We start from the raw sequence: 11739 nt of genomic DNA on the forward strand, positions 1-11739 counted from the left end.
CAGGGCGTCAGGCCGCACCGGGTGGGCCTGGCTTCCCGCACGGACCGAACCCCAGAGCCGCTGCCAGCCGGACACTGCTGGGGCCGGGGCTGCTCCCGACGCCCAGCTGGTCGCCTCGCGGAGACGGTGAGACGGGCGACTCGGGGCACACGGAGGGATCAAGCGTCAGGACGCAGAGTCCCGGGGTACCCGGAGGGGCGCTGCCAGTTCTGGGCGAATCTGCTTAACCTGCGGCAATGGGTATTACACCTCAAAAGCCAGATCTATACCCCGAGTTTTCCAGGTGGTTCCTGTAAGCCTTTGCTTAGATACGCAAACGGGGTGCGCTCAGGCCGTGGGAGGGTAACACAGACTCCGAGCGGCAGTTTGCTCCAAATCCCAGCGCCCCCGAAAGACAGCGGCGTCACCGCAGTTTGCAGAGAGCGCACGCAGGAGCGTTCTGGGGACGGCGTTTCCGGTCACACAACGCAATTCTGATGTCCATACCTTTTAACAGCCTTTGTCCCCCCGCCGGCGATGCAGTGGCCCCGACTCACCTGAATGTGCATGGCGCCCTCTACTGCCTCCTGGATGTCCCTGCAACCGGAGATGAGTGACAGCTGCTGATGGGCGCTCAGAGCGCCTTTCAGAGAACCCGACTGCTCCAGCAACTTTATCTCTTTTCTGGAAAAAAGGAGGGCGCGATCGCTGAGTATTCAAAAGCAAATTTAAAACGAAAAAAAGGTCAGCATTGCCCATCAGGAGCGACTCGACAGTCAAAACCACAGAGATGCCACTTCGCGCGTGAGGATGGCTGCCATCAAAAGAACATGAAAAACGCCAAGCGCAGGTGAGGACGTGGGACACCGGTGCCCCTGCGCCCGGTGCGGGGACTGTATAGAACGTGCAGCCACTGCGGCGACCGGCTGGCTGGCTTCTCAGCAAGTTAGAAATACAACCACCACGTGATCCGGGAGTCCACTTCCTGCCGCAAACAGACCAGGAACAACTGGAAGCAGAGCCTGGGAGACCCGCACACCCGTGCTTGGTGCAGGGCTGTTCACAGCCGCCAGGAGACAGAAGCGACCCGAGTGCCCGCAGATGGGCCAATCCACAGACAAATTCCCATTCAAACAACGGAATATTATTCGGCCTGTCACCTGCCACAACATGGGGTGAACCTGGAAGACACTGTGCTCTGGGAAATAAGCCCATCGCAAAAGGGCAGCTCCTGTGCGAGCCCACTTACTCAAGGCCCCCAGTGCTGTCCAAACCCTGGAGACAGAAGGTAGGTGGTGGGAGTCGGGGCTGGGTGGCGGGGGTTAGTGTTAAACCGAAACAGTTTCCATCTGGCAAGGTGACAAGAGTTATGGAGACAAATGGGAATATACTTAACATCAGTGAACTGTACCCTTAAATGTGCTATGGTAGTAGGTTTTATGTGCATTCTACCACGATTAAGTTTTTTAGGAAAAAAAAAATTGTTTACAGATGAAGCAAAGCCAACGAGGGTCAAAGTGGGAGGCAGAGGTTCAGTGTCCTCAGCCTTCCGTCAGTCAGTGTCTTCTATTCGGGACCAGCCGGCTTCCTGGTGTGTCACCGGTCAGTCACACAGGCCCCGTGCTGGGTAGAACACCCTGCTGTCACCGTCTTAAAATCCTCAATGAATCCTGAGCAAAAGGCCTGCATTTTCATCAGCGGTCTGGTAGAGTAGCTGAAAATCCGTGAAAATCCGTGGCGGATTGCCTAAGCAAGGGGGCACGCACACAGACACACGCAGCTGCCACGTTCGGGCTTTCCACGAAGCTCTGTGGATGTTCCGCCAGTGAGTCAAATCGTTGGGCAGCCCAGCGCCAGGGCCCCCCCGTGGGACCTGCTGGGAAACTGCATTTGCGTTTAAAGGTGGAGAAAAGCAAACGCTGGCAGTGATCAGGGGAGGGTAAGGTACAGGTGAGTTTCTTTCATTTCTGTTTTTGAGGTTTTATTCGAAAGGAGTGTTTACTCCTTTTTAAGATGATGGCGAAAGGGGAAACTTGTGCGCTCCTGGTAGAGGGTGCAGCAGCTGTGGAAGATGGACGGCATCCGACGTGGCTTTACCCCCGTGATCCAGCAACCCCGCTTCTGGGCACATGTCCCAACAAGGAAAGCAGGCACTTGAAGAGATGCTTGCACGCCCGTGTACAAGAGCAGCGATGTTCACTGTCGCCCAAAGCAACTCAGGTGCCCATCGATGGATGGACAGATAAATGAGACGGGGTACACACTCACGACAGAATGCTACCCTGCCTTAAAAAGGAAGGACATCCTGTCACATGCTACACTGTGGATGACCCTTGAGGACTTTCTACCAAGTGAAATCAGCCAGTCACAAGAAGACAAACACTGTGTGACTGCTCTCGTAGGAGGCACCCAGAGCAGTCAGATTCATAGAGACAGGACGCAGGTCTCCAGGGGCGGGGGGGGATGAGGAGCTAGTCTTTCATGCAGACAGTTTGTTTTGCAAAATGGAAAGTTCTAGAGGTGATGTTGGTGATGGTGGCCCAACAGTGCGTGTGTATGTAATGTTGCCGAACTACACACTTAAAAATGGTAAAGATGGTAAGTGTTACGGTATTTTTTTTCCCTGGACTCCAGAACTGTGAGAACGGTATGTTTTTTTTTTTTTTACCCTAGTTAGAAATAAAAAAGACAAAGACTATATATTTTCTTCATTACTGGAGTGGATGCTTTAACCGGCGTTAACTTTTATTTAAACTTGAATCTCCATCTATGGCTACGCCACCCTGAACAAGCCCGATCCCGTCTGATCTCGGAAGCTAAGCAGGGTCGGGCCTGGTTAGTACTTGGATGGGAGACCACCTAGGAAGACCAGGTGCTGTAGGCGTAAAAAAATAAATAAAATATAAGGGATTGTAAGATGGCAAGGTCCTTGCAATCTGTGAGGTCAACCAAGGGTCGCCTCGCCTAAATAAATAAATAAATAAATAAATAAACTTGAATCTTCTAGAAAGATAATGAGAATAAAAGTCAAGCAAGATTGAAACTCCATAGAGCTAGAATGCAGAAATGAACTGATTTAGGGGCCACCTTGTAGGTTTTATAGGATGAGTTAGAAAATCGTTTCGGCTAGCATCATTCCAATCGATTCACGTAATAATAATCTAGGCATGGACTTCCACTCACATGGGGTGAATGAAACACATATGTTTATCCTGCTCCCTGCGGAAACCTCGATAAAACCAGACTAATCCTCTTAACTAGACGTAACGTGATCGTCTCACGATGCACACAAATGTCAATCATTATGTTGCACACCGGAAACGACTATGATGCCATATGCCAATTATACCTCCACAGAGAAAAATTGTAAATAAAAATAGAAGCATGCAAGTAGAAGATATTTTTTGGAAGATGGGACGGGATGGAGACGCGGTCAAGGGAACACCAGCGAGAAGCATGTTGATGGGTCTCGGGAGGGGGCCTGGCGTGGCCAGAGTCCGCAGACACTGGTGTAGCACAGCCAGACAGGGCGGCAGGAGCCCAGCCCCCGCCAACTGCTGCAGTAATTCAGCCAAGACACAGCAGCCACAAGAGGGCAGGCGTGACACGCTGGGGAAGATGAGCATTAGATCAGCTCACATGTGAACGGTGAGACCCGTCACACACGCGTGCACGTGCACACGCATGCACACACCCACACATGCACACACGTGCGCGCACGCACACACCCTTCCAGGCTGCGAAGGGCGCCGAGGGCCCTTGGCCCGATCCCCACAAACCCCTCGGAGTTGGTCGCTTCGCACGCACACACCCCTCCAGGCACTTGTCCTAGGTGGCAGCGGCATGCCGCATGGAGACTGGCGGGGCCCCTCCAACGCTGGGAAGGGCGCCGAGGGCCCTTGGCCCGATCCCCACAAACCCCTCGGAGTTGGTCGCTGCCTCTTTCTTCAGTACGACACAGCATCACCAGGTACTACACGGCCTCTGACGTTGGAGAGAGGACAAAACAAAACCACCTTTCCGTAGGTGGGGTGGCCGTGTGTGTGTCCCCTGCTCGCATAGAAGCTGCTGCTGTTCCCCGGCCCGGCTCCGTCGCTGGTACCGAGGCCCCAGCGGACCCCTCCGAGGGCCCCAGGGCTCCACCCGCACCTCCAGTCCGCGGCTGGCCGCGTTCGCGCCCCCGAACCCCAGGGGTCAGGCGCCGGCAGCGTGGGGCGCGGTCCCCCAGTGCGGCATCTCCGGCGCGGAATGCCACGTGAGCCCGTCTCTCTCGTGCGTTCACCACGCTTTTGCCCTTTTCCATGGTTTTGAAATGGGGAGAAAAAGGCCGCGGAACAGAGCGCGCTTTGACCTGCTGTCTGTCGCCGTCAGAGACCTCAGAGGCGACAGCCACACGGTTGCTGCGTCTGTGCCCCTCACGCCAGGGGAGCTGCACCGCCCACCTGCACCGCCCACCTGCACCGCCCACCTGCACCGCCCACCTGCACCACCGCTGTGTGTGCACAGCACAAGCACCCGGGGGGCCCAGCACAAGCGTCCACCCTCACGATGGCCTGCCCTCCCCCCAACTTCTTCGATGTATGATCAGCACACGTAACTTCACAAACCAGATAAAGCGAAGCTGTTTCTGTTTGGGAACAACGGTAAATAAGTGAAATGAAGCCATCCAACTGTCCCAGTGACAGCAAGTGGCAGCATGACCTGTAGACACACAGATAAGTCAGGTGGAACTGGCTGAACCTGGGGTTGTGGCTGTGAACTTTGAGCAGCAGGACCTCTGGTTGCTTCTGAAGTCCTCGGTCTGGTTGGGTTCGGTCACGACCTCCCTGCACTTACTGCTGGGGGACGCCACAAACACCTGGCCCTGCACCGGCAGGTGGTCACCGTTCACACGCGTCTCCTTTATCGTCCTGCACAAGACGGCAGAAGTGTCCACGAATGTCGCCCACGGGTTCTTGCGTTGCTATCTAGATCACACCCATTTTGGGGCCACTGCCACGAATCTGTGTGTTTTCTAACCGTGCGAGGTGTTTTCTCTAACCTTGGAATTTTCCCGACAAAGTCTCACCAGGCCCTGCTTGTGTCACACATGTGGATGTCCCACGGCCAGTGTCCGAGTCGAGGAGTGGGGACATGGCAGAGGGGTGTGGGGACAGGGACGGGAGTTCGTGGCCTCTTATACTCAGTTATTCTAGTCAGAGGCATATAGAGAAACCGAGTCTGTTTCAGACCAGAGCAGACCGGCCCGCCCGACTCCAGGGTGACATCGAGTGCGAGATGTTCCAGTCGAGATCTGAGCAGTGAGTCCACAAGTCCAAGACCCCACCACGGGGACCCCCGAGCTCAGGGACGAGCAGTTCAGCTACTCGGGACCCCGAGCCCAGGGCCGCAGCCTTGTTCAGAGGTCGCCGCCTCTGGTGCTTTACGAACCCCTACCTGCTTAGAACACAGGTTCATGTTCAGGGGGCGCTGAGGTCAAGAGCCACCCTCGGCTCACGGAAAGACGGCAGGGAGAAGAGTAGGTTGTCACAAGACAGTGACGTCTGATTGGGGCTCCAGCCAGACAGAGCAGCTTGTCCTCTGCCCCGAGGTGGGGTGGTCACTGAGATGTCAGCGCGGCCCACGCCAGGGAGTCCTGGTCCTGTGGGCTAGAATGTCCCTGTCACTACATGGACATGAGGCTGGATCCGAACCATACGAAGCAACCCGCTCCTGATCTGGGGTCCGCACTACAGCTTGGCTTACTTATGTTTGTTTTGCTTCTTAAGATTTCCTCAGTCTCTCAGATTCTTACGTGAGGCCTGGGACGTGCCAAGCCCTGGGAATTCTGGGAACACAGTGGCAAACACCTGCCGGTAAAGTTTTCCAGAAGCAAGCTACCTCTCCACTGTGAGATTTCAATATGCTAAGTCTTAAGTTATTCATTTTGCCACCCTGTTAGAAAAAAGATTAGTCTTGACAGCGTTTTTATTCTACTTTTTAATTCACTCAGATCTCTTGGCCTGGTACGAGTTGCGATAATCATTTCTTTACTCTTCTAATGTTTCGATATTTTTAGAAAATCCATTTCATCCCGTTTAAGTTCATTTTTGCAAGTGCAGGATCAAGATGTACTATTTCTAACTCATTTAAGATGAGCGTTTAATAGGTTTAAAACTCACGGAATTTTTATGCAGAGGTAACGAATTTCGACATTTTATTTTGTGCTGCGGAACGTTCAGCAGAACCTGAAGGGGGACGGGAAGCAACCGCAGGGTGGAGCTGAGAGCAGGAGCAGACAGGGAGCTGCCTTCCGCGAGTCTGGGCAAGGTCCCAGTGACTCCGTTTGCACAAGGGCTGAGTGGCGCCCTGATGTCCCAGGCTCTGGGGACAAGACCGGCACTGTGCTACTTCTGTGCTCACGTGGCTCACACAGAGGTCATGGAACCTGAGTACCCAGGGCACGGAGGGCCCCTGGGGAGCTCGTAGCCCAGTGTGGTGGACGAAGACCACAAAACAGTGTCGTGAAAGGGCCCCCCGGGGCACACGCTGTTTCGACCACTGGTCAGTTCGACCTAGCTGGGAAGATGCACTGATCATGCTCCTGGACGGAAAGGTGACATTGGTCTTCCTTACACCATGTGACGAACACGTGGCCAAGGACATCTGGCCCTTGGGTTCCGAATGTGGGGGGCCCTAGGGCTGTAGTTAGTATGTGTTGACCTGCAGGCTGACACAGTTCACTGAGTGAAAGTGGAGGCAATGATTCCTTCCTGGCTGAAAAAATTTTGAAACTCAGAATTCATCTTATCGACCAAAATAATTACAAAAAACAAGGTTTGGACTCAATCTTCTTAACCTGCTCTCTGTGCAGAAATGGCATGTGTGGAAATCTTGTGATCTGAGAAAGGAAAGCAGGTCACAAGACCAAAGCCTGGTACTCCCCAGGGGGGCAGTGTGGCACTGTTCGCCCCGTTTCAACTATTGAACACAGGGATTGAGAAGCTTTTTCTGTAAGGGTCACATAGGACATGTTAAGCTTTGGCCACCTAGGTCTCTGTTACATAGTCTTCTTTTTGTATTTGATAACCCTAAAATGTAAAATCCAATCTTACGGAAAATGGGCTGCAGGCCAGGTGTGGCCACCTGGTAGTGTCTGCCAGCCCCTGGTCTGACATGATGTGTATGTCAGCCACCTTTCCGGATGACCTACTTCTCACTCCTCCCTCTCCCTCCAGGTCAGAGATCTTAGTCTGCGGTGTTTACCACAAACTCAGCACCAAGATAAACACTTAGGAGGTGCCCAGCCAGTGACTCCTATAGCGGAAGCCACTGGCATCCACAGAGATCTCTCGGAATCCCGTTTGCCAGCGCTGGGTGCCCACCCTCTTGCTTTTGAATTCTTTGTTGCTAAGGGCTCACATGCGTCCTCTCTCTGAGCACCACCCTGGACCCGGACCAGAGACCTAGAAGTGCCTGGGAGTTCTCATCGCCAGGGGTGGGGGCGGGGGAGCTCCCAGCTACTGACGGGTGCAGGATATGAAGGGTCAGCAATCCTGCCCTCAGGGGTGACAGACTTTGCAGAGTACATTCTGCTCCAGAAACTCCCTGGCATCCTCATGAGTCTAGGACTTCTGAAATCACGCCCGCAGTTGGCTTTTTGGTCTTCCTTACTTCCTCGCTCCCCACTGGCTTCTCCTGGGAGCACTTCCTGGCCCAGAAATCTTCATCTCGGGATCTGGTTCTGAGGACACTGATCTAAGACAGCCTCGGGTACTGGAATTACCAGGTACATAAATACAGAACAATTGTGCACTAGATGCGCAAAGATTTTTTTTTCTTAATGGAACCATAAAGAATGAGCAAACAATGAGAAGTCATTCAAAACGAACAAGTATATTTGGAAAAGAAGCAAATGGAACTTTTAAAATGAAAATGTAATTATTGAAGTAAGCTCCGTGGGTGGTTTAAACGGCAGATTAGATACGGCGAAAACTAGAATTAGTGAACTAGGAGAAAGATCTAGAAAGTGGATCCAGAATGCATTCCAAAGAGACACGGAGAGAGAAAATATGAACGAGGTTAAAAGGTATGAAGGCTGGAATGAGTTGGTTCGATACAGAGATACTCAGAATCCCAGAAGTCTCACTGTCCAGTATGTATACCCTGCATTTCTACACTGGGGACATATGCCCCAATAATTACTGGAAACGGCGCTAATGTTTGTAAAAGGTAAAAGAGAAATAAACTATAGAAGTCACATAGTAGAATATTAGACAGCAATGACGACAGATGTACCAGAAGCACAAAAATGAGCAAAACTGAACTGTATATTGTTTGGGGGTACATATATCTGATAAAACTATTTTTTAGGCAAATGATAAACACAAAATAAAGGTGCTTTATTTACTAATTGGTACTTCGGGTGGGAAGGCAGAGGGAGCAGATCCACAGGTACACACAGGGTATCGATAATGTTCTCGACCCCCAGCTGGGTAAAAGGTTCATGAAGGTGTATAATTTCTTGCCACCTATAGCCTGACCTCATGGCCTATATGTTAGTCTTTTCAGAAAGTAAATGATAAGGCATATTTCTGTTACACAAAAATGCACATTCAAGTGACACGTTCATGGACAGCCCTCAAAGGAGAATGACCGCCTGAGCGAGATGATGTCTGAGAGGGTCAAACTGTGCTCGGGGCCCGGGAATCAGGGCGCCGTGCCTCCAGGCACACTGCAGCGGCGTCCGTCTCTCTCTCTAACCTACTGATTCCCGTCCTTCCTCCTTTCGTTCCTATTCCTCTTCTACAAGCTGCAGTCACCCCTAAAACACAGCCTTCGGCATTCGGTAGGCTTGTCTGCTCCCACACTTGTAACTATTATTGTTATCCCCGTTAATCTGGGTCCTGCCACCATTCCATCGATAGATCAAAACAACCCTCAGGGCCTGGTAATGCCTTTGCAGCCCCCTGAAGCCCCGCCCACACCCTGCAGCCCCGCCCACGCCATGCAGCCCCGCCCACGCCATGCAGCCCCGCCCACACTCTGCAGCCCCACTCACCGCCCCTGCACTCCGCCCGTCACCTGCTGAAAGCCAGCTCGCCTGCCCCTAGAGAACACAGGAAACCCAGACCTACAGGCCTGTGGGACACAGCAGGAGTTTACAAACTCATTCAGGACCGATGCCTGCGATCCACATGCAGTTCGCCACCCCTGTCCCACCTCTTACAACTCTAGGGTCTTTCCGTCGCAACTGGAGCCCCTACTTCAGTTTGCATCTCAGCCCCCCGTAGGTCTGGCCTTTACCAGCTCAGTGGCACTGTAATAGCCCTGAAGTGAAAGTGAACCACAGACGTCTGTGACCTTGAGAATGTGACAAACAAGACTCACTGAGAGCAACAGTCACCCCGTCCCTCCCGGAGGTGCCAGCTGACTTACCTGATGTTTTCCAGGGAATTCGTTATCTTCTGTTGCTCAATGTCATAGAGTTTCACCTTGAAGCCGCCACTGGCAAACAACATAGCCCAGCTTTGCCCGATGAGTCCACTGAAGGGACAGAAAATTAAGAAAGGCTTCCAGTTAATAACGACACAGGTTTTCATTCCCAAACCAGAATCATTTTTTTTTTAATTGTACAGCATCCTACTCTTAAAGTAGTTAATATCGTCAAGTCACCCATTTTGATAGCTCTATTGATTTAAAATGTTTTCTGTCTCCACGTAGGAGCCCCTGAGTCCTCGACCCCCGTGTGGCATTAACACTGCGTGTGCAGCACCCCCGATGTCAGGGAGCTAACGCGTGCCACAGCCCAGACAAAGCTGCAGAAAGGAGGTGGTGTGGATCTGAAACTTATGAGCATTGTCTTAGGCAAGTCACTTCCCTTGAAGAACAGATATGACTGACCCTGCCCCCTTCAAATAAATAATTACTGCCACCGCCACCGGCATCTGTGCAGGTATGCGGTGCCGAGCAACATTAAACGGGTTATGTGTTCACCTCTGTTGATCTTACAGCAACCCACAAGGTCGGCGCTATTGTTTTCATTTCATGCATGGGAAAACTGAGGTGCAGGCAGGTGAGGACGACTCAGGCTGTAAGTGCCAAGCCGAGACCCACCCCAGCAGTCTGACTCCAGTCCTCACCAGTACGTTCTGCCCACTGGTCCAGACCGACTGGGAAAGGAAGCCATCGGCTTTAGCAAGATGAATAGGGTAGGGACCATGACAAGAGCAGTTTCGGTGGACTGGCAGGGACGAAAGCAAGCCTGCCGGGTTAACAGAAATGGGCTTCTACTTCTAACTACCAGGTCAGGAAACAGAGTGACAGAGGGACCCGTTAACTGACGTAACAGGGACACTTTCTGCACACCCAGAATGCGGGAAACTTTACAGGACAAACGACCCATGTACTCCAACAAGTAAACTGCCAGGACCCGGACAATTTCTTAGAGTTGTGTTTGAGGAAACAGGAAATATATCCTCGAGGACAAAGAGCCCGCCTGCTTATCTCTTACTATAAATCGGAGGCCTCCCCGAGCTCAGCATCCCTCTCCTGAGCACACGCACTGAATCTGCAGGTGTCCGCCTGGCCCCTCCACGTCACGCCCCCCGGGACTCGGGGAGAGGGAGAACCAAGGTAAATATGACATCCATGCTGCCTGCTCTACGCTGAAAGTCCTTTATCTCTGACCACGGGGTTTCACGTCCTCTGCCAGCAGGAAATAGTAGCAGGCTAAGCTATCAGCTTGTAGGGAGTCTGCACATGCACTCGGGAAGCTTGTCTCGGTCGAGGTGTTATTTCTCTGCAGTCACTGTGTGAGTCACTTTGGGAAATGGACGCTAGAAGAGTAGTCACGGGGTGGGCTCCAAGGAGCAGTCTCCCACCCCATCTCCCTCCGCGCCCCCCCCGCCAAGTCAGCTCATCCATAGCTCTGGTTCTGAACATAGGAAGTAAGATACATACATCAGAATGGCAGAGACTAAAAAGACTGGCAATGCTTCGTGCCGCCTCCCAATTCAGCTCATCCATAGCTCTGGTTCCGAACACAGGAAGCGTCTCACACCAGACACGGTTACAGCCCCCATAGCATCTGCCACAGTTTTGGGGCCCAAGCGATTACAGGGACAATTGTGGCATGCCTCCTGTCGACTTGAAAATCCTGCTAATGCCACAGAAGTGCTATTCAAGCTTGGAAGCTCTCGCACTGATGCTTACTTGAGCCAAGGCTTTATACACGCGAGGGGTCACTGAGAGGGGCTGCCTTCCTGTGACGAGCTACCTTATGTGAAGCTGAAAAAAACAGAGCGGAGAAAACTGAAATCACCTCTACTCAACTTCGGGAGGTCAGAGTGGGAATATACAGTAGATTTGACTCCATATTCTTCTGCAATATTGAAATCTTTTGCAATTAGCGTAAAATTTATATATTACGTACACATACATTTTTATTAAATTCTCAGTGCTCTAGACCTGCAGTGCCCAATATGGTAGACTCAAGCCACATGCAGCCATTTAAATTAATTAAAATTAAATAAATTTTAAAATTCAGTTCATCAGCAGTACTAGACACATTTCAAGTCCTCAACAGCCACCTGTGACAGCGGCTACCATCCGGGAGAGCACAGGTGTAGCAGAACACTTCCATCTTTGCAGAAGGTTCTAAAGGACAGAGTCGTTCTGGACAACTCCGAACAAAAAGGAAACTCAGACTTAGAAAGAGCTAGTCCCTGCATGAAGATGTCTTCCTCTTCTTCACACACACACATTTTCTCTCTCTCTCTC

At 51.9% G+C, this 11739-nt stretch overlaps 1 protein-coding gene and 1 non-coding gene across 2 annotated transcripts in view; one reads left to right on the forward strand and one right to left on the reverse strand.

Annotated features, from left to right (window-relative positions):
- CRYL1 (crystallin lambda 1) overlaps positions 1–11739 on the reverse strand; it is a 65747-nt gene that overhangs the window by 48578 nt on the left and 5430 nt on the right. Inside the window, exons 2-3 of the mRNA XM_006904841.3 lie at positions 9397–9504; positions 537–663 (exon numbers count right to left, since the gene is read on the reverse strand). Coding sequence (XP_006904903.1) covers positions 537–663; positions 9397–9504 — 235 coding nt within the window. The remainder of the gene's footprint in view (positions 1–536; positions 664–9396; positions 9505–11739) is intronic.
- On the forward strand, positions 2745–2863 carry LOC112480035. Its single transcript, XR_003046465.1, has one exon. It is a non-coding gene; the product is annotated as a 5S ribosomal RNA (ribosomal RNA).

The sequence above is a fragment of the Pteropus alecto genome, unplaced genomic scaffold (genome assembly GCF_000325575.1).
Source record: "Pteropus alecto unplaced genomic scaffold, ASM32557v1 scaffold80, whole genome shotgun sequence".
Taxonomy (NCBI): Eukaryota; Metazoa; Chordata; class Mammalia; order Chiroptera; family Pteropodidae; genus Pteropus; species Pteropus alecto.